Source organism: Elgaria multicarinata, chromosome 16 (assembly GCF_023053635.1).
Source record: "Elgaria multicarinata webbii isolate HBS135686 ecotype San Diego chromosome 16, rElgMul1.1.pri, whole genome shotgun sequence".
Classification (NCBI taxonomy): domain Eukaryota; kingdom Metazoa; phylum Chordata; class Lepidosauria; order Squamata; family Anguidae; genus Elgaria; species Elgaria multicarinata.
The window spans coordinates 4810358-4836987 of NC_086186.1; the positions used below are offsets into that span (position 1 = coordinate 4810358).

General features: G+C 43.1%; 1 protein-coding gene across 1 annotated transcript in view; it reads left to right on the top strand.

Annotated features, from left to right (window-relative positions):
• Positions 1–4561: 4561 nt before the first annotated feature.
• Positions 4562–26630, top strand: part of TJP1 (tight junction protein 1) — a 263490-nt gene continuing 241421 nt past the window's right edge. The window contains exons 1-2 of the mRNA XM_063142593.1: positions 4562–4907; positions 7302–7455. Coding sequence (XP_062998663.1) covers positions 4562–4907; positions 7302–7455 — 500 coding nt within the window. The remainder of the gene's footprint in view (positions 4908–7301; positions 7456–26630) is intronic.

Sequence of the window (26630 nt, forward strand, 5' to 3'; positions counted from 1 at the left end):
ATGTTATTTAATTTGAAATATTTATATACTACCTCAGGCTGAGGCCAGGTGGAAAAGTGAAGGGGCTGCTCTCCATGCCACCAAAATCAAACACACGTTATTATGTCAGTATTATTATATTAATAATAATAACAATAATAATGTAATTTAATTAAAATATTTATATAGTACCTCAGGCTGAGGCCAAGTGAAAAGGAGAGGACTGCTCTTCCTGCCATCAAAGAGGGCTGCTCTTCCTGCCATCAAAATGAAACACAAATTATGTCTTCATTATATTCTTATTAATTATAATATATACTTTACATCAAAATGTGAAGTGCACACATTAGTATCTTAATAATAATATCCATAATAATTTAAAATCTTCATATACCACCTCAGTCAGGCTGAGGCGAGGAAGAGGGGCCTGGCCGGCCGGCCATCAAAATGTGAAACACACATTGTTATGATACTATAATATTGTCAATAAAATTCATCATAATGTTATTTATTTAAAATATATACTATCTCAGTCAGGCTGTGACACAGAATGGAAAGAGAGCCGCCCTCGCTCCCACCAAAATGTGACACAAGCATTCTATTCATCACCATCATCATCATCATCATCATCATCATCATGTTATTCATTTTATATATTACTGCCTCATTCAGGTTGAGGAGAGGGTGGCGCTCTCACTTCCATCAAAATGTGAAATACACTCTGTCTTAGTATAGATAATGTTATTGATTTAAAATATTAATACACCACCCCTCATTAACAAATCACAGGGTGGTGTACAAAATGCAGTAACACAACACAATAAAATCAAAAATAACAACAAAGAAAGTTTACCAAGCTAGGTATTAAAATCAACAGATGCTTGGTTATTATTATTATTCCAGATTTTTTATTATTCCACATCCTGTGCAAGTTTAGACAGAAAAAAGTACTACAGCTCCCAACATTCACCAGCCAGCATGACAAGCTGAGGAATGCTGAGAGTTATAGGATTTCTTTTTCTGACTAAAGTAGGCTTGACTAATTTCAAGTATGACAAGTTAGGTTGCAATCCTATGCCCTGTTGCCCACTTATCTGCTGGAAGCACCATTGAACGCAACAGGACTTCTGAGTAGACGTGGATAAGATTGTGCTGTAAATGTGAACATCATATGCGAACTCTCTTCCCCTATTTTATCTTAAGACTCTTTGACCATGATTCTTTCTCCCTCCTATTTGGGAGTTTTATTATGGTTTTAATTTTTGTGAACCGCCCAGAGAGCTTCAGCTATTGGGCGGTATAAAAATGTAATAAATAAAATAAAATAAATAAATTTATTTAAAGGATTCCTGTGCGGGGGTTCAGGACAGCTTTTAACCAAAGTTTTTGTTTTGTTTTTTAAAGTATGGCCTTGGTGCATTTCTTGTAATATCGTTAATCATACATTTGGACTTTTTTGGTCACCTTATAAAAATGCTACTTTTAGATCGATTGCAAATCTCCATTAAACTTTGGTGCCTAGAAGAGAATGATACATTCTTTCAATATGTCACTCACACATAATAATGAATGCTGAGAACTGTATGCAACATAAGGCAAAAAGGTACTTACATGAGAATATGATGTTTATTTCCAAACAGCCTAATACTATGCATGTTTACTCAAAAGTAAGTCCTATTGAATTCCAGTGGACTTACTCCCAGAAAATGTACCTGCCTTATTTTAACATCTCAGATAGTTTCTTTTACATCCACAGTCTTGTAGCCATATCACCCAAGTGGTTATCACGAATCTGATTGTAGCTTGATTGTCAAACAGTGGGGTTGCTATTTTGAAACGTTAATATCTAGCTAATCTGCTGCTACATCCCACACCATCTAGATACCTTAGCTAATTTTATCACAAACAATTCATAATATTTACATACATTTCTTCGATTCTAAGATGCACTTTTCCCCCCATATAAACATCTCTAAAAATGGGGTGTGTTTTAGAATCGCAGGTGTGTCTTAGGTTTTTTCCTCTGTTGGTTGTACTGAAATTACTGTGCGGCTTACAATCAATGGCGTCTAACAATCGAAGAAATAAAGTATTTATTTCACAATAACCTGGAATCTTAGGGTTGCAAACAATATGCTATTCATAATAAAAATGAAATATACAAATTTTGTCATCTTCACACAATGGTAGGGCTGATCCTGAAAGTTGGATTAGCCTAAGAAATTGCCAATTTACCAGAAAAAAAAGTAAGATTTTCTTGGGGGCGGGGGTGTTTGTTTGTTTTTTCCTTGGAGCCAACTGGCAGAGGCCCCTGCCCTCCACAAAATATGCAAAACTCTTCTGAATTCTTAAAAAAAGTTCTGAGTCTGCTAGTGCTCCAGGCATGGGGAAAGAGTTCTGTGTGTACCACCAGCCCAAAACAGTTTGGTGCCTCAGAAGGAATATCCCAGTGGCAAACCCCTACAATCAAAACATAATAATAATAATTTAAGTATTATTTGCCACCCATTAATGACGAACTGCCAACTGAGGAAAGTGCTTCATTCTGCCTTATGGCCGCATTGCACATTTCTAAGTGGACATATAAAAACATTCAAAACTAAACTTTTCCCTTCAGACATTCTGCAGATGCTCTGTGGTATTGTGTGCTAAACTGTTTTTGATAATAACAGGCAGTTTCCTAATATTGATAACAATACTATTGTGTGCAGGGCTGGGGAGTGGACTTCCAGAACATTACGAAGTCGACAAGCAACTTTTTCCCATACAGGGACCTGCTATATCTTCCTACATGCACAAGATGGCAGTAAGTGTTAGAGCACTTGCCTCAAGAGCCTGGACCCTAAACTGACCTTAGGAATTGTGATTTATTTATTTTTTGTAAAGAGGTGGAGCATGTAGTCTTATTCTGGCATTAGGGTGCAATCCTATACATGCTGAGACAGGAAAAAAGCCCTCCATCCAGCAATCTCCAGGCAACATGAATAAGTGAGTTCCAGCTTACATGGAAGCTTTTGTGTGGATGTAAATGTTATGAATTGTTAGTGGTAAAATTAGCTGATTAGCCTAGATACGCATGTACAACTCCTACTCACACTTGCTGAATGTGCTGTGTGTGGGGTGTGTGTCATGGTCCAGGACCGGGAGCCCTCAAACACTGATGACTATGGGAAGGCACCAGAACTGGTCCCTGGTCTAAGCTGGAAACAAATGTGCTTTCAGTGATGCTTCCACTAATGGGAGATCTTTTCTAAGCTTAATTGCCAGTCTGAGGATTTCTTGGGGGATCGCAGTTGGGAAGAGAAGGGTTAACCCTCCCCTAGATGCATGCTATGCCCCCTCAAAATCCCTCCATGGCACATAAGTCTATGGGCTGGTGCCCCTAATATTTTAAGTGCCTTGCAATGTCTGTGGTGGTAAAGCAATAAAAGCCTCATCTCAAAGCACTCTCCATAGTCAAAGTGCAGAGCTATCACAGCACCTATCAATTGTTAGGATGGAAGTCCTGAGCAGGACCAGGACCAGCAGTCACCTGTAGCTCAGTGCAAGCTGCATATTTGAAGCTAATGAATGCAATGGGAAATGGCAGAAATGTATGTGAAAGAATACGTTTGGCTGGGTATGTGCATGTAAATTGGCACAGGCAAACAGTGACAGTATGAAGGTCTAAAAAAAACCACAACCCCAAACCAAACAGAACTTTTTTAAGCCCTGCTGCAGATTGCATTGAGATGTTAAGAGAGGGTGTTATGCAAATGTGATCCTCTGTGAATAATTACTACTGGCAGTACACCTCCACCGGAGCTGTAAGAATCTCTTCTCTTAATCCTAATTCATTAAGTAGACACTATTTATGAGTGTGTGCGTGTTTTTATTAAAAATAAGCCAATAATTTAGCAAGCTTAAAAGACGTACTCAACATTAAAAGTCAGCAATGCCAGTTTTCAGGGGGGGGGGAGATTCTCATTCTCCTCTCAACAATAACAACACATAATAGATTCCTAGGCATTTCTGTTCATAAATGCATTACATATAATATATCACCTATAAAACGCTACTTAAAAGTGGCAATCACCAATTGCAATGATTTGGGTTGCAGTCTCATAAGAATGTCAAACTTGGTATCCACCTGAAGACATGTCCTTTATCCCTTGTTTAACATTCATTCAGCATAGATGATTCATTTGATATTCTATCTTTCTCAAGAAGTTGGTTCTTGCAAAAGAGGGTCTCTTTTTCTGAAGGCCATTTCCAGAATTAAAAAGTAACAGTAGCCCAGCTATTCTGCCGTTTCTCTTATGGTTGTGGAGATACTTATTAACGCTTGTAAAGGGCTAATTAGTGTAAAGTAATCCTCTTAGGGGGCTGCAAGCACTGTGCGTGGGTTGGGTTCCCCCCCTTCTTTCTTTCATAATTTGGACACAGGCCTTGTCTTTTCCAGCCGAATTGTGATAACCATAGGCAGGCAAGATGTACTTGCATTCCCTCCGTTTGCATCATGCCTCCATCGCCTGCTGAAGACTGCACAGCCGATGCCGAGTTGGAATATCTTTTTAATTTTATTTTTAGCCCCAGCGGAAACATGTTTGGATGGTCAGCCCGGTCTTGGTTTTATAACTGTGCTAAACCGACAAAAAAGGGAAGCAAGGATAGGAACTACCACTGGCTTGCTGATATCCTAAGCAACCACCGGGAGAGAATTGTGAGAGAGCTGGATGTGCAGAAAGTGCTGTCATATCTGGTTTACGAGAGAGTCTTTTCCTTGGAGGAGTACAAAGACATTTTGTCCCGGGAGTGCTGCGAGAAGCAAGCTGCATATTTTTTAGAGAAACTCACTTGCAAAGGCCCCGGCGCCTTGTCTGCTTTCTGCTCTGCGCTGGAGGAGGACTGCCCCCACTTGCTCATTTCCATTCTCCTTGACTATCAAGGTAAGGTCATAGGTCCCGCTCTCTGAAATGTTCCAAGTGTGTTATCAGCAGTGCCTTCGAATCCCTCCACACTGACAGTCTATAATTAGAAGTTACTTTCTCTCTTGTGCTAGGCATTTGCTCTATAGCTCCTTGTTAAAACAAAGAGAGATCCAAAGAAATAGAAATAACCAAGATGCCTAAAGAAAATGTTATATTTGTATTTATGTGTACACACAACGGGGATAAAATAGAAACGTTTAATACCATATATTGAAATGATCACTGGTGCTGAATAGCCAGTCGGTTGATATGAGTGGCTGCTTTGTCCTTAACGTTTCAATGGATTATTCAGGGCACTTTGCAGATATGTTGCCTTAGAGATAGATAGATAGATAGATAGATAGATAGATATCTACAGCCATGGTACACTCTGTTACATTTAAGTAACAGAACGTATTATTATTCTGGAATTCTTCGGTGTGAACTGCTTTGGGGGAATGTAATGGTCAGCAGACAATTGAAGAACACATTGATGTAAGTAGGTTGCTAGATATGAGTAAATGAAACATAACCTCAGGTACAGCTCTGTTACATACACTGTATAAAGATTTCACAGGTCAAACCGCAACACCTAAATCAGAACAACTGGATTTAAGCCTAGATGTGCGTAGGACTGCAGCCTTAATCCAATTTACTTCAGGGAAACAGGATCATCTTAACAGCACAACCTTATCCATCTTTACCCAGAAGTAATGATACAAATGTTCAAGGAGTTTATTCTTTATTGTGTTCTGGATTGCAGCCTTAAACTGGCTATTCTGGAACAAGCAGTTTGGGTATTGGTGTGTATTTTAGCTTTACGGGCCCTCGTTGTTGGAGAGGTGGGAAGACTGATTTACCTAAAGATAGCACATAGTCCATGGGTTTATTATCTCGATTACACATATCAAATTTAAAAAAATGAAAATTAAGGTACCCAACAGGCTTTCTATAATAATCTGTTTTGAATGTAACAGCTCTATGCACACTGAGGTGTGTTGATTGAAGAATAAAACTCAGAGGGTAATTTGACCTTTAAAATAGCCGCTACTTAATCCTCCATTATTTCACACTCGTAAACTTAATTACCTTTAAAATTGACAGTTGCAAATTCAATTATACAATAAGGTGATGGACCATTTGCCATAATTTACTTATGACCAGATGACCAGGTATCTCTCTATTCTCCCCGCCCTGCCCAGTCCACCTTATGATTTACTGGACAAGTTTATGACAAGGATGCAAAAGCAGGGGGCTGGGAACAGGGTTTCACAAGCACCCAAGTGAATTGTAACATGTACTGATGCAGCATGTTACATGTTGCACCTGAGTACAAAACAGAAAATCACATTCAAGTGTAAAGAGAAAAAACAGACTTTTCCAGGAAGATACAGCATATGTAGATTCATTCAGCCTTCATTCAGTATTTCCCTATAATTAGCATTTTGTTCTCTTTCATTTTAAAATTCTGTCATCATTTGCATAAAGGTACTTAATTACCACAGCATCTGGATTTTAATATTTTTGTACCTCCCCCCTTCCTTTATCAGTGAGAAGATCCAGGGGTGTTTTTCTTTGGGTAATAACATACTGGACACTTATTTCATTTTTGCAATATATGAATGTTCTTGTTCTCCTGTTACAGTCTTTCTCCAGCCCTTTCCCCAGCCCTAATATATATTTAACACCTTCTATACCCCCCCTCCCTCAGTGAGCCTATCTTATCACAGTCATTGTGACCAGCTGCTCTTGCTCCTCATCCTCCAACTCCAAGAGCACATGTCAATGGGCCCCTTTTGGGATATGGGCCCTTGGCAAGTGCTCATCATGCCTACCCTTGGTGCCAGCTCTGATTGTAAGCCTGCAGCCAGGACCTATTATTTTTAAAATGAACAGTGCCTAGAAAATTGTAGGAGCTTTACAATGTTAGGCTGGTGATTAAGTCTAACAATCATTTTTGGTGGTTGCCCCACTAAGCTTTGGAATGAGCTTCCCATTAATATGTGACAGATTAAAGAGCTTGTTTCCTTTTAGGCAAGGTTTTGTTTTGTTTTTATGACTAGTGTCTTATTGGCTGTTTTAATGCCAGCTCTCAGTTTCATCATTATGTCTTTCTGCTTGTAATTTCATTTGTATTATTAAAAATGCTTAACTGTCTGTTTGGGGAATTAGGCAGAATTAAAAAGCATGCCCAAAAATGAACAAATGTAAATTAATGTTTTTTTGTGAACTGCCCAGAGAGCTCCGGCTATTGGGCAGTATAGAAATGTAATAAATAAATAAATAAATAATATAAATAATGTTTTCCATTGAACTAAAGTAACTTTGAATCCAACACCAACAAATAAAGGGATGTTTTTTTCTCTTATCCAGGTGTATTGACAAGGAGCATCACAGATCTAAGTTTTGAGAATTCAAGACTGGGATTAGCATCAGAAATGGACATTCAGGACCCCAATGAAGCCAGTGGCCTGGAAGGAAAGTCTTTGGCTGATGACCAGATAAATCACTCATTCAACAAGTACAGGTTAAATGTTCTACAATTTTTTTCATATTTCTGCTTTTGTCTACCACTGCTTTTATACTTTTGTGAAAAGCGATATATAAATCAAAATACCAGTGTCACTACTAATACTACCAATTATAATAATTTTGGTGGCAGCAGCAATTTTGCCGGGGAACAGATGTGGCCCCTGACTCCCAGATATTGTCCACCCCTGCAAAGGTATTCTGCATCCTATATTCTAAATGGCTTCAATTCAGAACCAAACCATTAAAGAATAAACCATTTTTCTCAAAAATAAACAATATAGTGTGTTATGCAATAAAGTGTGTGATACATACTAAGAACAATTCCTAATCAAAATGATTGGCCTGAATAATCTCTTAGGCTGCGATCCTATACTGGGGGTGTAGAAACTCTTTCTACCAGAGGGCCAGGTTCCATTTTGGAGAATTTCTCAGGGGTCACATTTTAATGAAGGGAGGGGCCATTTTAGCACAATGCTTACTGAAAGTAGCTAAGCTTTGGGAGAGGCATTTCAACCTTTTGGAATAGGGAAAAATCAGAACCAAATGATCCGGCTGGACATCAGGAAAAACATCCTGACTGTTAGAGCAGTACAACAATGGAACCAATGACCTAGGGAGGTTGTGGTCTCTCCCACACTAGAGGTATTCAAGAGGCAGCTGGACAGCCATCTGTCAGGAATGCTTTAAGGTGGATACCTGCATTGAGCAGGGGGTTGAACTTGATGGCCTTATAGGCCCCTTCCAACTCTACTATTCTATGGTTCTATGATTCTATGATCAGTGTTTGGAAGAAAGAGGGTGGAGCCAAGGTATGTGGGAGTGGCCACCTGGGGAACCCAGGAGGGCAGGTTGGGACTCCTGAAGGGTTGGATGTGGCCCCCAGGCCTGAGGTTCTGTGCCCCTGTTTTGTACATACTTCCCTGGGAGTAAGCCCCAGTGCAACTTCTATGTAGATATGCATGGGTTTCCACTGTTACACTTTTGAAGCTGAAATTCAGAGACAAACATAGCTCTGACATATTTCCCACTATAAGTTTTGAACTCATTGTCCTTCACATTGTGACTCTGTTCAGCTGGGTTGCAGATATATTTGCTCTGCAGGGCTGTGCTTATTTATCACATGACAAGGCAGGTTGCTTACAGAAATAAACTAATTAATAATGTGCCTGAATCTCTTCTTGAAGACTGTGTCAGAGAAGGCATGGATAAATATGGAGTTAGCCCTCAAGCTGATGCATAGTGGGGATGCTATTTAATGGCATTACAATAAAGAAATTAAATTAATCCAATGCAAGAGACATTAGGCTGAAATCCAACCCTACTGTTGAGCTGCCTCCACTCATTTCAATTGGGTTTGCGTCCCTATTGCATAACAGTATAAATTGAAGGTACAGATATTCAGATTTTGTACATTGCTTTCTACAAGTACAATTTGTACAAGGAGAAATACTCTCTTCCCCGTGTCCTCATTGCAAGAGGGCTTATGGAAACCAGGGGTGGGGAACCTCTTTTAGCCCAAGGGGCAGATTGTACCTAACTTTTCCATCTTGTTTCTATCCATTCTTGCATGTGACAAAGCCCATGAAACTTCATGCTTTAATAATAAAGCACCGTTATTCTTTAAGGTGCCATAGACTCTTTTTGTTTTCATACTACTGCTTCCCCCATTTGAATCTAAAAAAAATACCAGTGTATTGTCGCTTAAAGCGCTTACTGCAGGTAGCTAAGCCTTAGGAGAGGTATTTCAACCTTTAGGAAAGGGCGGGGGGAAGGTGCATAAAAAAAGGAAACCAGAAAATGTTTGGTGGTGGGTGGGGAGGGCAGGTAAAAGTGGCATGGCCATCCAGGAAAACCTGGAAGGCTGAATCGGGATCCCAAGAGATCCCACACCTCTGCTTTAAGCCTCTTCCAAGGTTAAAATGGGAAATGAAGATACAGAATTCGCAAAACGATATTGTTGTTATGTGTTTCCCACTTTCCTGTACAATGAGAAATTCCAGGGCACTGCAACCTGGGTTTGGTTTCCTTTGGATGAAAGGACATTGGATACGTACAGCATCTATGTAAGATCTGCTTTATTTACACACAAAAAGCAGAACATAAGTAGAGCCAGAGATGATCCTACTGCAGGCAGAAGTTTTCCCAGAGAGCCATTTGAGTAGCCCCCAAGGTTTGCACTCCCAGTTTCAGGTTTTGATAAAAGGGTAGGCTGTTCCCCCCAATCTCGGTTGAACACGAATTTGGAGAGTGGGGAAGAACAGCTAAGTCTGCTTTTATCAAATAGTACTTGTTGGGTGATTGCATGGTTTTGGGATTAACTCTGGCTTGTTTCACCGCTAACCAACCCAGAATTCTGAGTTTAGATATCACAGTAACAACCCAGAAACTGGGTTGTATAATGAAAGTGGAAGTGACAAGTATGTAGGAAGTAGTGTGCTCACTTGCTGCCATTTAGCCCCAACAAAACATGGGTTAAACTGTCGCGTACTTAGCAGAGCTTAAGCAGCAGCGTTCCAGCGTTTGCCTCCCTGCACGGCTGATTGAGTGCCTTCCTCATAAGAAATACTCACACAAGTGAATTCTTCAGCAATAGAGTTTCCTGAGGCATATAATATTAACGTTCCTATACAAAATCTTCCTTTAACAACGAGAGACATACACACCACGACCATCAACGACCAGCAAGAAAAACATTCCATATGTACAGATATATATGTACATTTCATACACAGTATTATGACACAGTTTCATCATCCAATAATTCAATTAAGGGATGAGGTGAGAAATTCTTCCCTTATCTTTGACCTGTACAGTTCTAGCACTAATGAGCAACACCCGCATGAAACTCTGTGCCAAGTCCAGTTTTCTTCCAGGGCTTGTCTTTCTGGAGTTAAATTTTCCGCCCTGACATAAACATCCCAGGAATTGTTGTGACTGTGTGAACTGGGTCATTGTTACAATAGCAGGTCAACTACCTCTGTGTTAGGTAGATTTTTCATCAATAGGCTGGGTTGGCTGTATCATCAAGAGGAGCTAATCATTAGGAAATGGTCTCCTGATAGATGGAAATCTTTTTCTGTGCTTTTAAATGGCATAACCACTAGAATTTGGAGAAGGTGTCAGCCTTCCAGTTTAGGAGAAGGAACAGGGGTGTGTGTGTGTGTGTGTGTGTGTGTGTGTGTGTGTGTGTGTGAGAGAGAGAGAGAGAGAGAGAGAGAACCATATATTCTGGGAGCAAGATTTTCACAAATAAAGGTCAATCCTTTCGGCCTCCAATAAGTTAATTTTGTGTTATCCTAACAAGTACTCTCCTTTTTGTGGGGCGGGTCTGGTCTGAACCTACTGCCTATCAATTTTATTGGGTGTCCCCTTGGCATGTCCCAAATATAAGCTTGTGTCTAGTAAAAATTCTCGAAGACTAGTAACTTTGTAGGCTTTATTTGCAAGGTAGGGGTAAAGCATCTTCTGGGAGCAATAAATCCTTATTAAATTAATTGTAATTTGTAGGTGTACCTTATATAAGCAATAAGAAGCCATTTAAACTGTTCAAGAAAACTTGCCTGCTTATAATACCACAAACCTAGGTTGGAATGAGATCTCCAGGAACGTACAGCCATTTACAAAAACATTAAACAATGACTTCTGAAGAAAATATAACTTGCCACCCACACAGCCCTGCATAAATTTACACAGTGCTGAAAACCAAGGTAACGGTTTCTCCTACCAACCACGCAACCAATTGGAAGCTACCAATTTTGTCTATAAATATAACTATGCAGAGACTTTAGGATCAATAGGAACATGTAGGGAATCTTTAAGAAATTCTACAAGATGAAGTCTATGCAAAACAAATAAATACTGATAATAAGTCTCTAGCTCTTCCTATTTATCAAGGAACAGTTATGATTTTCTAGTAATTCAATTGTTTCTCTTTTATCCCTGTTTTTTGCTTTTTCAGGGGGTGCCTTGTTAAAATGTTATTACTATGAGTTCAAATTCCTTGACTTGGGCCCTGCCTTTACAGCACCACGTTGCTGACATTTTGCAACGAAACCCTGCAGTTTCGCTGTTGTGGGGTGGCGGCATTTAATCCCAATGGCAGGAGGCAGCGCAGGCTTTCCGACAGACAGCCTTGCTGGGTACGTCCCCTGCCCTCTGTCAGGCTTCTGGCAACCAATCAGGGGTCACCATCTGCCCTGGAACACCCCCAGTTCAACAACAAAGCAAGGGCACACGGCAGAAGGGCTGTGGTGACCTTGCTGTGAAGAAAGAAGTTGGAATAAGTCCCTGACTTTTTGAAAGTGCAGCTTCATGTAAAAGTCCCGCTGTGGCTGCAAGTTGGTGCCTGTGTCATATAACAGAGACAGCCCCACTGAACAGTCATCGCCAGGCTTAGAAGATGCATAGACAGCTCCTAAAAGTTAAATCTCTGAATTATGTGTGTGTTTGCATCTTCTCTCCAGAATACTAAAGCACTAGGCAGGGCAGGGCCCACCATTTCAGACCCAATCTTCCTAATAAAAGGTACTTGACAACTGGGCTAGGACTGTTAAGGCAGTCTCCAGCAGAAATCCTGGATCAATTAATCCTCTCCATTCTAAACTTCCAGGCTTATAACATCCCCTTCTAAGGCATTCCATAATGAGCTGTGAGATGGACGTGTGGCAGAGAAGGTTCAGAGACAGGGAGGGAAAAGGAATAGAAACATTGGAGCAGCTGCTCCATCACTGATTGATGGAGCCAGGATGGTTCTCCCCTTGCCATGATGTTCTTCTTGGGAACTAATGGTTGCACGATCCCAGTGTCCTATGGTCCTGATGCCAATGTGCCTCCTTCAATTCTGCAGATGCAGGGCAATAGGAAGTTGGAGATGAGTGTTCTTTCTGTCAAGGAGGGAGGAAGCAAACAACCTGCAGGTCCTCCTTCTCTGGCTGATGGTTGGGGCCAGTTTAGCCCCCTAACCATGTTCTTGCTGGAATGTGTTTCCATGTTTAATGTTTTTTAAGAACCAATACATTCCCATTGGTTTCTGTCTTTAAGATGCCTATGAGCTCACTGTGATCAGAAGAGGTACTGGTTTGTTTGATGATCTGGCCACTAGATGGTACTATATTAATGTAATTAAAGCCCTTGATAATAGTTGTTTGAAGTGTATCTTTGAAATTCCCTTCCCAAAGAAAGGTTTTTATTCTGTCGCGGAGATGCCCCCACATGACAGTAGTGTTTTATCTCCACATCCCCAAGTAGCTGGAAGTCCAAAGTATCTTTTATAAGGCCTGGACTGATTCAGGCATTTTAAAGAGGGGAAGGTAGAGGAAGGATGACTGATTCATATAATCTGCAGTGGTGGTAGTGGAGAGTTGCTTGTCCTCCACAGGGAGTTGTATGTTCTGTCCCTGTATCAAGACAAAGCACTTCTTTCTATAGGGTTGATATGACTCTCTCCTTTGTCCAAGACATCCAAGTGGTAGTGAGAACAACTCACTCATGCTCCTTAGAACACTTGAAGTGCTCCTAGGCTTTCATTTCAAGGAGAGAAGTTTAATGTTGGAACAGCTATTATTGACCACACAGCGATACGAGTCCAAGTGTCTTCCTACCCAAACTCAACTTTTGGCACAAGAAGTCCTGTGCCTGTTCAAACTGATCTTAGACATGACAAAAGAAAGGGAAAAGTGTTTGATTAATTGTCTTCCCCCTCACTCCTTGTGAGTAGGTTCAACTTCTAGGGAATTTCTCTCCATCCCAAGGATGCTTTAGAAGGCTTGCAATCAAAAGGCAGAACTTTTTCTGCCCAGTTATCATCATCATCATCATCATCATCATCATCATCATCCAGCCATAAATTTCTGCCTAGTCTTTTGCACAGGGGTGGGCAATTTGTGGCCCTCCAGATATTTTGGCCTACAACTCCCTTCACACTTAATCAGGCCACCACCATTTTCAGGAGCATTACAGTGGTATAATGAGTGTGAAACAGGTTGCAAGGTAGGTGCATAGAATTGTTAGACTATAGGTTATGGAGGACTTGAACTAGGAATGTCAGACTACGAATCATAAGCTAGTTAGGTTTCTGGGCTGATTGCACAGGCTTCAGAGCTTTCTTCAGATGCAGAAAAGAATAAGGATTTGCAGAACATCAACCACTGTGATTGGCAGGCAGTATGAAGCTTCTCGATTCGCCAGACCTGATATAAATTCTGAGAGCCTATCCTTCTGCTCTTACCTGGTCAATAGAGCAGTACCTTCTGCCTGCTCCACTTCAAGCTTTGGTCTCCGGTAGCTGACCTCAGATGACCAGGATTTGAAAGTACATACACTCCACGTAGGGATTTAGATAACACCGCCCACAGACTGGGCTCGGCCCGACAGGTTTAACCATCTCATGGTGGATTTGCTGCATTTCAAATCCTGCAGGCCATGTTCTCCACATGCCAAATTGGTCATGTTACGTGGCCTTTAGATGATGCAGGCTGGATGTGCACATTATCTTTGTCTCATTTTTGCACTTGTCTCAGGGAAATGACAGGCACAGGCACAGCAACAAACAGGCCATTTTTGTGTCCCCCATGGCAAATACATGGGTGGATTTCTGTGAGCAAATCCTCACACAGTCAGTTCCTCTCATCCAGATCCCTCCTGCGGGTTTCTTCCTGCAGGAGCAGATAATCCGAGCCAATGTAATTAAGGATCAAAGAAGGCAGGAAAAAAGCCTCTTTCCTGCCAGAAGTTAAGACAAAACCCTCCTCGCCTTTTTCCAAACGACTTCAGCTCTGCATGGCCATCTTCTCTTGCCAAAACAAACATTGCTTGACTGCTGTTGTCCTTGTTCTCCGCTTTTATTTTGGTGTGTGTAAGCATCATGCGCTTCTTAGTGCAAAGCATCGGTAAGGTTGGCGGCAAGACTACGAGTGGTCCCCAGGAAATCCCGACGTCTTTATCTTAGCTCTGTCAATGTGACTAAGATGGTCCATGGCTGTCGAACTCTGGAGGCTGAGCTTGGTAGTTCCTTTTCGCAGTCCACCCCATGTGATCAGCTTGCAGCAACCACAAAAGCTGTCCTTGCATTACCCAATGTGAATGTTGTTCTGAGGAAGGCTCTGGCTTCTGGTTTCACTACGGTCAGGTCAAGGTGAATCATTGAAAGAGGAAGACATTTGTCTCAGTTTGCCGCTTTGAACAGCCGTGCCAAGATTATACTCAGCACTACAAAGGCAAAGAGGAGGCAGAAGTTGGTAATCCTTCCCTAGATCTCACTTGAAAGGAGCAGTTACCTGAACCAATCAGGTCTCCTTTCATAGGCCACTGCATATACAAACACCCTATTCTTTTAGATTAGTTTTCCACTTTTATAAGAAGCATTTTCCCCTATTGTATTTAAAAAGGCTGTTTAGAAAGGGATTGCTTATTTGTAATTTACAACGTAATCCTATCCGTTTTTACTTGGAAGTGAGGTCTACTGAATCCAATGGAGCCTACCCTCAGGTAAATGTGTATAAAATTGCAGACCTGTTTGTTTGTTTGTTTAATTCATTTTCATCCAGCCTTTTAAGATAAAATCTTTCCTAGGCAGCTTGCAAAGCAAGTAATAAAACGAGTAGTAAAAACAAGGAAAAGGATCATCATTGAAAACATCAGCATAGAAGTTCTAAAAACAGAAACTAAGAAACATTAGTTTCTCTAGTCTAGCATCCTGTTTTCCACAGTGGCCAACCAGATGCCTCTGGTAAGTCTACAATGAGGTCAAGAGGGCAATAGCCGTCTCCTGTTGTGGTTCCCCAACAGCTGGTACTCCAAGATGCATACTGCCTCTGATACTGGAGGTAATATATAGCCCTCTGAACTAGTTGCCATTGCTAGACATATCTTCTATGCATTTGCCTAACCCTCCTGTCATGTATAGCCCTACTGCACCTGTATTGGGAGCAGGTGATGCAGGTAATCAATCAGAAACAGATTCAGACTCAGAAGACACTGAGCCAGACACCAGTCAGTTAGAGCCAGTGGGGGAGGAGGTTCACATGGGAGAGGCTTCAGCTGAGAATCTGCCCCCTCCAGAGTCTATCTCTTCAAGGCCAAATTCTATGCTTTCAGTGGACAGGGAGTCAACTTCCGGGGGTGAGCATTCAGAAACCTTACTTGATGCTAGGAATTGCCAGAAACTAAAACATTCAGCGAGGTTAGCGGCAAAGAGACAGTCGGACAGATTGCATGAGAAATCGTCCACGCATCAACCACCTTGAGGTTATGGACATTTGAAAAGCCTTTTCTTTTCTTTGAACCGACAATTGTCTTGCTTAGTTTGCATAGCTTTTGCCTAAGGGGCAGTTTCACAGAAAGTGCCTAGTTTGTGTTACAGAAGTGTTTATTGTTTGCAATAAAGCTTTGTAAATTGCCTAGCATTTTGCCTCATTCATCTCCCAGAGAAAGCTGGAGCAGCTACAGTACACGACACCTCCCTTTAAAGCCATCTAAAACCATCACCACATCTTGTTTCCCTCTTCATGTTGAATTTCAGACTGGAAGCATCTTTGACAGCTTTTCCCAACCCAGTGCTCTCCAAATGTGTTGTAGTACAACTCCCATAATTCCCAGCCAGAATAGCCAATGGTGTTGCAGTTCCAACACATCTGAAGGGTGCCAGGTTGGGGACAACTGTCCTGGGGTTAAGGGCTAGCCTCTTGTACCAGCACTGTGTATGTTCTTCTTCGTGGTCTCTGTGCATCACACATATGGGCTCTGCGCCTGCGCAGGGCCAGCTTCGGAAACTTCTCAAGCTGAAAATCTTTTAGGCAGGAACCCCTCCCCCACCGTCCACTGAGCATGCTCAGGGGTTCCCCCCTAATCCCCTCAGTTCTCTTCAACTGCCTGTAGGGTCAACAGTGTTTGGAGACTTCTCGTGTTTTTGGTATCGTTACCACAGCTAAATTCTACTATTTTCATTCTTTATCTTTCTTCTCCAGTTTTCTACCTTTTCTATATATATTGTTTGTTCGTTAGTTTAGTCTTGGTGCCTATGGCACACCAAGGCCTCTTCAAAAAGTGCTCCGGATGCGGGCAGAAGATTTCACAGTCCAACGGACATTCCCTTTGTCTGCTCTGTTTGGGGGAAACACACATTGTGGAATCTTGTGTGTTTTGTTTGAAGTTCTCGAGGCAAGCGAGTAAGAACCGCTCAGATCGCCTTCGGGCGTTGCTCTGGGAAAAGGTGTTGGAGGCAGTGGAGAAACCGAGACCATCTCGACGCTCCAAATCTCCTGTTACAATGGAGTCTATGCCCCAACCTCCTCCCGCGCGGAGTGAAGCCTTATCAGTTCCCCTCACCTCCTCCTCTCAGTCCGCGTTCTCAAAGGCGGCCAAGAAGATTTCTAAGAGAGCGAGAGAGCATTCTGGGGCTGACGACCCCCAAAAGAAAAAGAGCAAACTTAAGTCAAAAAATGGGAAGAAAAAGCCATCGAAACCAACTTCGTCGGTACTGAGGAGCCCGGTGCCAAGCACTTCGATACCGAGGCATCCGACAGGGCACAGGAGCCCGATATCGAGCCTCTCATTGCAAAAGTCTCCTCGGCAACCGATAAGCCCGATACCGAGGCTATCGCTACCGAGACCTTTTTCAATACCGAGATGGGCGACACCAGCTGCACCGCCGGTATTGAGCTCTCCGCCCCAGGCAGAGCACGCTATCGATTCACCGATACCTTCTCTGCTGCAGATCATCACGGTACTGACAGATGATCCCAGTGTAAGAGCATCGATTTCAGAGGGTGAAATTAGAGGTTCGTCCATGGATAATACCACAGCAGATCGGGGTCCCATTTCCCCTCGATACCGAGACAAACCACAGCCCATCGATACCGACAGATGTCGGTACCGACAAGTGCCCCAACAACCGTCGATCGATACCGAAGGCTATCGGTACCGACGTACGCCTCCATATGATACGACCGTGGCCGTTCACCGGCTTCAACTCATTCAGGTCCTCAATATATGACCTATGGTGAACGGCATTCGTCCCCACCTAGAATGTGGGACTACTACGCCGACTGGCAGCCTCCCCAATAACCTCCGTACTATTACGAGGATTGGAGACACAGAGGACGCCATGATTATTATTATCAGCAATCCTCGCAGGAACGCCGCTACGAAGCGTACCCGCGTTTTCAACAACCACCTTCCGAGACGGTCTCCTGTCCACCACCCACGGAGGATGTCAGGGCCATGCCTCCACCGCCTCAACCATCGGTACCGAGGCATGCTCCGCAACTGATACAACCATCGGTACCGACCGCGGCATCATCCCAAGCTCTTCAGACTCTGCCTGCAGCAGGGATGAGAATGGATGCCCCATCTGAGGAGGATTACCGATCGGATTCCTCTTAAGAGATGTCACCAACCCCATCCATCCCTTCACCGGATGACATGGTGATTACTGCTAACGTGGTGTCCCCATCAGAAGACCTGGAGCACTTTGCAGACCAAGTGCAGAGAATGGCAAGGTCTCTAGGGACTGAAATGTCCCAACCCATAGAGAAGCTAAATGATCCAGTCTACGATGATGTATACTGTGAGTCGGCTACACCAGCAGCCATCCCATATTTGCCAGTGTTACTACGAACTGCACAACAGTCATGGAAGCTGCCCTCCTCTATGCCACCAACATCGAGGAGGCTGGACAATATATATAAAATCCAAGAGAAAACAGCCCCTTTTCTCTTCACACACCCAAAGCCAAATTCGATTATTGTGGAAGCGTCTCAAGGGCGCACTCAGAGGAGACATAATGCACCCGTCGACAAGGAGGGCCGTAGACTAGGCCTGGGAAGGAGGATCTACTCTTCCACAGCATTGTCGCTTCGCGTTCATAATTACCAAGCCACAATGGCGAAATACCAACGTTTTTTGTGGGGAAAAAATGGCATCTCTTTCGGGATACCTCCCTGATGACCAGAGAGAACTGGCAAACATATTTTCTACCGAGGCTATGAAACTCTCTCGGCAACAACTCAACACAGCTCGTCACGCCACTGACTGCGCCTCAAAGGCCATGATAGCGTCAATTGCGCTCAGAAGACATGCATGGTTAAGGTCCACAGGATTGTCCCAAGAGACACATACTCGCATAGAGGATTTGCCATTCGACAGGGAGGGCCTTTTCCACTGCTCCACTGACGAGTCAATGGAAAACATACAGAAGGCCAAGAACACGGCCAAGAAAATGGGAATTGGGCAACAGCAACAGATACAAAGAGCGTTCCGCCGAAGACACTGGCCTAGGGTTCAACAACAGTTCCAACCCAGGCAACAACAGCCCCAAGATCGCACACCCCTGTACCAACCCCAAGATCAGTACAGGAGGCAACAATACTCAGGATGCTTTAAACAGAACAAGAGCAAACCTGATCCCAATCAAAGACAGCGTCTTTGACTGCCCTATGCCAACATCAACCTCACCTCTATTTGGTGACATCCTTGCCCCTTTCTATTATAATTGGACCACCATTACCACCGATAGGTGGGTCCTCAACATCATCTCTCAGGGATACAAAATAGAGTTTACCACCCTCCCTCCCCTCAGAACTGCAAGGTTCTCACCACCTACAGACGCTCTGTTGCAAGAGACCAAGTCTCTTTTGGAGAAGGGCGCCATAGAGCGATTACCAACTCACGCCCTACGATGCGGGTTTTATTCCCGCTACTTTACGGTTCCGAAACGGGATGGGGGGCTAAGACCTATTTTGGACCTAAGAGACCTAAATAAGTTCATCACCCCTAAAAAAATTCCGGATGAACTCTTTAGCAAGCATCCTACCTTTCCTCTCCCAAGGGGATTGGTTTACATCCATTGACCTCAAGGATGCGTACTTCCATGTCTCCATTTACTCCGATCACGGCCAATTCCTTCGGTTCATAGTAGGGGAAGACATTTTCCAATTTAAAGTGCTTCCGTTTGGTCTCTCTACTGCTCCCTGAGTTTTCACTAAGTGTATGGCACCAGTTTGCACCTTTCTGAAAACTCGAGGGGTAGAGATTTACCCCTACTTGGATGATTGGCTGATAGTGGTAGTACGGAGCAGGAAGGTACCCGTAACACCCATCTCACCATCAACCTCCTCAATGAATTAGGCCTTTGCATCAACAAAGAAAAATCAAATTTTCAACCAACTCAGAAAATTAAATTCCTTGGAGCAATTCTGGACTCAACCCGCTCCAGGGCTTTCCTCCCGGAGGAAAGGGCTACCACATTAGCTACACTTGCACTCAAACTCTTTCATTCCAAGACCATATCTGCTTTCCAGGTGCAAAGATTACTGGGTTTCATGGCAGCAACTGTCAACGTCATCCCTTGGGCACGCCTGCACATGAGACCTCTACAATTGTGGCTTCTGCGGGAGTACGACAATACAATGGACGCTCATCGAGTGAAATTGTCGCTCCCTACCAACGTAAAAGACACTCTCCTTTGGTGGACGGATCTGTCCAATATTATGCAGGGCCTGGACTTCAGACCTCCACTGCCATCCCAACATCTGATGACAGATGCGTCTTTATTGGGCTGGCGAGCCCACTGCGGAGACCTGACCATACAGGAACGTTGGAGTCTTACCGACAGGAAGAGACACATAAACGTCCTGGAATTGATGGCCATCCAAAAAGCATTACATGCCTTTCAGCAGACCTTGTCAGGACATGTAATCCAAATCTATACAGACAACATGGCTGCTGTTTGGCATATAAACAAGCAAGGTGGAACGCGGTCTATGGACCTGATTTCCCTAACCTTAGACATTTGGCACTGGGCAATCGCCCACGACATGACTTTATCAGCCATTCATATCGCAGGCCAGGACAATATCCTGGCAGACGACCTCAGCCGCACCTTCGTGGACACGCACGAGTGGCAGATGAAAAGGTCTGTACTCGACCTGATATTTCAGACATGGGGACAGCCTGTAATAGACTTATTCGCGTCACCAGAGAACGCCATCTGCAACCTTTTTTGCACGTGGGCGGGTCACGGGACAGCATCCCTAGGAGACGCCTTCGAGAGGACGTGGACAGGACAGCTCTTGTACCTGTTCCCCCCCATACCACTCATATCCAAGGTGATTCTGAAGTTGCGCATAGACAACGACAACGCCCAAACTGTCCTTAGCGGAGTTTATCAAACTGCCCCAATGCCACAACCTGATCTCCAAGGAAAAAGGACTCATTCTTCATCCAGGTGTCCGGTCCCAGAACCTGACGGCATGGAGAATCAGGCAACGATAGATAACCTATCCCTGCCCGCTGACGTATGGGACATTATTCTAGCAGCCAGAAAACCGGCCACTAGAAGATCATACGCCAAAAAATGGGAAGCATTCTCTGCTTTTGCTCTCAGCAGAAATGAAAACCCTTTCTCAGCACCTTTAGCCATTGTGCTTTCTTTTCTTTTTTCTTTATTTAAAAAAGGACTCAAGTTCTCGTCACTTAGAGTTTATTTGGCAGCTATTTCTGCCTCTCACCATTGGGTTCAGGGCTGTTTGGTCTTCACTCACCCTTTAACTGTTTCATGAAGGGTATGAAGAATACCATTCCACCAGTTTGCTCCTTTGTTCCCCAATGGAGCCTTTCCGTGGTGCTCAAGGCCACTGTCTGCCAAACCCTTTGAACCATTGGCAAAGACAGATTTACGTTTATTGACTTTTAAAGTGGCATTCCTTATTGCCATTACGTCTGCTAGACATGCATCAGAGCTAGCAGCACTCCGTATGGACTCACCTTATACAGTGTTTCATGCTGACAAGGTGGTCCTTAGACCAGACCAAGCCTTTCTCCCAAAGGTTGTTTTTTCTTTTCACCTTGCACAGGATATTATTCTGCCAAGTTTTTTTATGTCGCCGACATCTTCCCTTGAGTCGACACTACATACCCTGGATGTGAGACGTGCTCTCGCTTTCTACCATTCCAGAACAGCAACTCTCCGGAGATCCCAAATACTTTTTGTTTGTTATGGGGCAAACAAAAGGGATTCCAAGCATCTCTGCAGAGAATATCTGCTTGGGTTGTTCAGACTATTAAATTAGCCTATGAACTTGCTGGCCTCCCGTTGGAGGGTAGAGTGCGCTCTCACTCCACCAGAGGAGTGGCCACTTCTACGGCTTTCGAAAGAGGTATTGCCATACCAGACCTCTGCAAAGCAGCTACCTGGTCGACACCTTTGACTTTTGCCAGTCACTACCGTCGACATCAGAGCGCGTAGAGACTGTGCCTTTGGGCGTGCCGTCTTATCGGCAATCCTATGAGTATTCATTCATCAACTGACACCACCCACCTCCGGTAAGTCAGCTTGTTATTCGCCCATATGTGTGATGCACAGAGACCACGAAGAAGAAAGACAGGTTGCTTACCTGTAACTGTAGTTCTTCGAGTGGTCATCTGTGCAGTCACACAACCCTCCCACCATCCCCACTATGGTGTCATTAAATTTTTGATCACCTGGTGGTTCTCCTCAGTGAGACTGTTTAGGCGGTTTCAGGAACTGAGGGGATTAGGCGGAAACCCCTGAGCATGCTCAGTGGACGGTGGGGGAGGGGTTCCTGCCTAAAAGATTTTCAGCTTGAGAAGTTTCCAAAGCTGGCCCTGTGCAGGCGCAGAGCCCATATGTGTGACTGCACAGATGACCACTCAAAGAACTACAGTTACAGGTAAGCAACCTGTCTTTGATGGTGCTACATAAATACAGAAATAAATAATTTCAATACAAATAAATCCAGAAATAGATTTTGCAACGTGTTAAATTTGAAATGCTAGATAATCATTTTAAACATGTTATTAATCTTTTTAAACAGGATATATTAACACCTCTCCCCATTGCACATACTCTTCTGCAGACTTTAAATTTAAATGGAGTGTGTGTGTGTGTGTGTGTGTGTGTGAAAGAGAGAGAGAGAGAGGGAGGAATTTATGTTTTAAATTATTTCATCCTTCCAGCCTTGCACAGACAGAAGAATAAATAACTAACTGAAGGAGCAGACATATATAACTAACTCATTTTAAAGGTTAGGTGTGTGTAAGAGGTAAGGTGAGTAGTAATACCTGACAGTTCTCAAGACAAATTTAATATTTCTTAAGCAAATCCGATATTGTTTTGCATCAGAAATGCAGTGCTATTCAAGAGTGTCCTAAATAATTTTTCATCACCAGACCTCAGATGTTACCATCTCCTGCTCATACGCTTTCCTTTGTGTACCGTTTGTCGCAGATGGTAAATGTCAAAGTTCAAGGGAGAAATTATTGTAATACAGTCATGCTGTGCACTTGTGTGTGTGTGTGTGTGTGTGTGTGTGTGTGTAGGGGGGGCTGCAGTCTGAGTGTTCATGCAGATGCAGAATGGACTGTGTGCCCTAGAGCAGACATAGTGGTTTAGGATTAAAGTTAGGAACATCAGAAGCTGCCTTATAATGAGTCAGACCACTGGTCAATCTAGCCCAATATCAGTGATACTGACTGGCAGCTAGGGCTGGGTCCCCAAATGAATACTCAGAGAGTGACAGGGATGAGGGCAGTATTATTATTCTTATTATATTTATTCTTATTATATTTGTATCCCGCCTCTTGCCTCAAGGCGGTCTTACAAAGTTTAAAACATACATTGTAAAACCTAGGAAAAGAAATGTTTAAAAAAAACACATTTAAAATACACAACAAAATAAGTCATTAACATAGATGGAGGACCAAATCACTCTCCAAAGGCCTGCTGGAACAAACAAGTTTTAGCCTGCTTCCAAAAGCCCATCAAGGAGGGAGCCAGTCTAGTTTCCCTGGGAAGAGAGTTCCAAAGCACTGGAGCAGCCACCAAGAAGGCCCTCTCCCATATTCCCACCAAGCGCGCCTGTGAAGATAGTGGGACTGAAAGAAGGGCTTCTCCAGAAGATCTCAAAGCTCAGGCAGGCTCATAAGGAAGAATACAGTCTTTCAAATAACCTGGACTCAAGCCATATAGGGCTTTGTTGATCATAACCAGCACTTTGAATTGTGCCCAGAAACAGACTGGAAGCCAGTGGAACTGTTTTAACAGGGGAGTAGAAGCAAACTCCATTTTATTCCTGGAGTCCCTAACAGGACTATGATTTAAATGAACTTAAAATGCTAACGTGCACATGCTAAGAATATATATTCAGCCCAGGGTCTAAAATCACCTAGCTGCACCACTGGCAGCAATGGTTTTAATGTTTCAGACAGCATTCTTCCCTAGCCATACCTGGAGATGCCAGGGATTGAAACTGGGAGGTGCTCTATCCTTTTGAAGGGATTCTTTATTATGACCAGGTTGCTGTATCACATAATTAACAAAGATGCAAGAGCCATGAGTCGTAATAGTTAGACTGAAACAAAAGGTCTTCTGACGGTGTGTGGCATTAATGGCTCCAATTTCGCACATGCAAACCATCATGCATGTCACTTTTCCACTTCCCTCCCCTTCCTTCCTTCCTTCCTTCCTTCCTTTCTTCCTTCCTTCCTTCCTTCCAATCACTACTTTTTCTGTGAAGTCTGTCTACTCCCTAGTTTCCATGCTACAGGGATGGGCAATTAGGTCCAATTCTCCTGATAAATGCCTTTTTCCACACACTTTTGCCTAATACACAATTCTTTGCAAGCAATTTTCCTGACTATAACGCATTTGTGCACATTTTCCCCCTATTTATATGCATTTTTGTGTGCACTTTCCCCTAATATACAAAATTTTGTACACATTTTTTTGACTTGACAACTGCTTTCAGTTTGCATGTTGGTTCGAAAGTGCAAAATTCTGTAAGTTCGCTTTAAAATGCAAACCAACAAATTTATCTCCCATCCTCAACTAGAAGGCTGGAAAAGGGAATCTGGGACCACATCTGAAGGCCTTGCACACATTGTGTCATGTACGACACTTATTTGTCAAGGAGCAGCTCATTGGTTTTTGTGTGTGCCAAAAGCTGGCTCAGAGAACTCTCTCTCTCCGGGGCTGATTATGGTTCAATTGAGTAACATGAAAGTACGAAGAATACTAGAGTAAGATGTCAGCTGATTTCACACTTCCGCAAGCTATTGCTGGTGTATGAGCTTCCGGTGAACTTTTGGTGTGTGTATTTATTTATTTTTCCTTTGCAGGCAGTGTTCCGTTCCATTCTTCTGCAGGTTGCATTCAACAGGTGTCACGCTGACTTCTTAAATAATCTTGGATCTTTATGGGGGACAGTTTTTTGTTCTCTTCTTTATAGTAGTAGTAGTAGTAGTAGTAGTAGTAGTAGTAATACTCATGTACCGCTTAATATAATAAAATCTGTAAGTGGTTCATGTATAAATATTAAAACACACATTTAAAATACAGTATTAAAACCACTTTGACTGCAGTAACAATACAAATCATATTTAAAATAAAGTATTAAAAGCAATTCCAATTACAACAACAATACAAAACAATACAGGGGCATTATGTTGGAGCAGCATATAATTAATTTCAATTAATTACAACCCAGGGAAAAACTGGGTGAACAAGGTCAGTTTTAGGAGGCATTTGAAACGTAACCACATTTTCTGCCTCCTGGACTGCATGAGGGAAGGTTTTCCAGAGGGTGGACTCTGCAACCGAGAAGGGTGGCCTCGAGATATTATGTGGTGATGTTCTGTTGGTCATGGAACAACCAGCAAGGTCTCCTCTGAAGAACTTAAAGGTCAGTTAGGTATATATAGAGGAATATGGTTTGCTAGATATCCTGGTCCTAGATTGTTTAGGATTTTGTATGTTTATAACAAACTTTGAACATGGCTGAATAGATAATAGGCAGCCAGTGCAGTTCTTGTAACACAGGTGTTATGTGAACTTAGGTGGCAAGCACCCTCACTGCTGCATTCTGCACTAGCTGCACATTCCAAATCAGACACAAGGGCAGCCCCACATACAACACATTACGGTAGTCTAATTGCATGGCTCACCATGGCTAGACTATCCCTATCTAAGGAGTGTAGTTGGTGCACCAATCAAGGTTGGTAATGGGTGCTTCAGGCCACTGGAATTACCTGGCCTCCAGTGACAAAGACAGCTCCAGAAGCTGCCCACTGCCCTTATAGAACTTTGGGGTGCGTAGGGGAAAGGAAGATAAACTATATTGGCAATATTACGACTAAAACAAGAGGAGCAGGTTTACATGTTGGGATAACAACAACAAAAACAACAACAATAATGTAAAAACAAACAAACAAAATACAGATCTGAGTTACAACCAGTTTATATGTTTTCAGAAACATGCGTCAGACTTTGCTTCCTTGGTCCCAGAATGCTAGGTATAATCTGATCCTTACAGCACCTACCAGTGGCTAATTCATTCAGTCTTCAATCTCCATCTTGAGACTGAGGCCATGGCTAGACCAGGCCTATATCCCGGGATTGTCCCGGAATTGTCCCTGTGCATCCAAATGACACACAGGGGATCCCGGGAGCAGGCAGGGACAACCCCTCCCTTTGCCTGGGATAATCCTTAGCCCAAATAACCCCAAATAAAAAGCTAAGACCTGTGTCTATAGTGCAGACTTCATAGCTACAAGTTGTGGCCTAATTCGGGGGCTTTCTGATTTTTTCCCCATCCCCCTGCTTTTTGTACTACCTCACCTGATGCATTGCACTGTCTTGATCTATATCTCTGTATGTGTGCATTTTGTGTGTGTGTGTGTGTGTGTGTTTGTGTGTGTGAGCAGCGTTACACAGCTTAATACCCAATATATTAGGGTTAGGCCACAGCTAGACCTAAGGTTTATCCTGGGATCATCCAGGGTTCACCCCTGCCTGAGCACTGGATCCCCTGTGTGTCACTTAGATGAACACGTTTGACCCCTGGATGATCCAGGGATAAACCTTAGGTCTAGCTATGGCCTCAGTCGACACTGGACTTTGGCTGGAAAGACCTGAGATTGCATAAGAAAGGGAAAGAGAGGGACACAATGTGTAACCACACAGCATGAGACTGCCAGCTCAAGATTTTCCAGGAGTTTCTCAGCACCATGAAGAAATGTTTTATCTCAAAGTTAAGAAACAATTTCTAGCAGTTTTCAACTCCACCTTAGAGGGAACAGGGAGGTTTGAGGGGTGGCAGATGAAGTCATCATCCCTGCTAATCAAAAAGTCCTTGTGCTTCAATCCTGCGAGCCCCG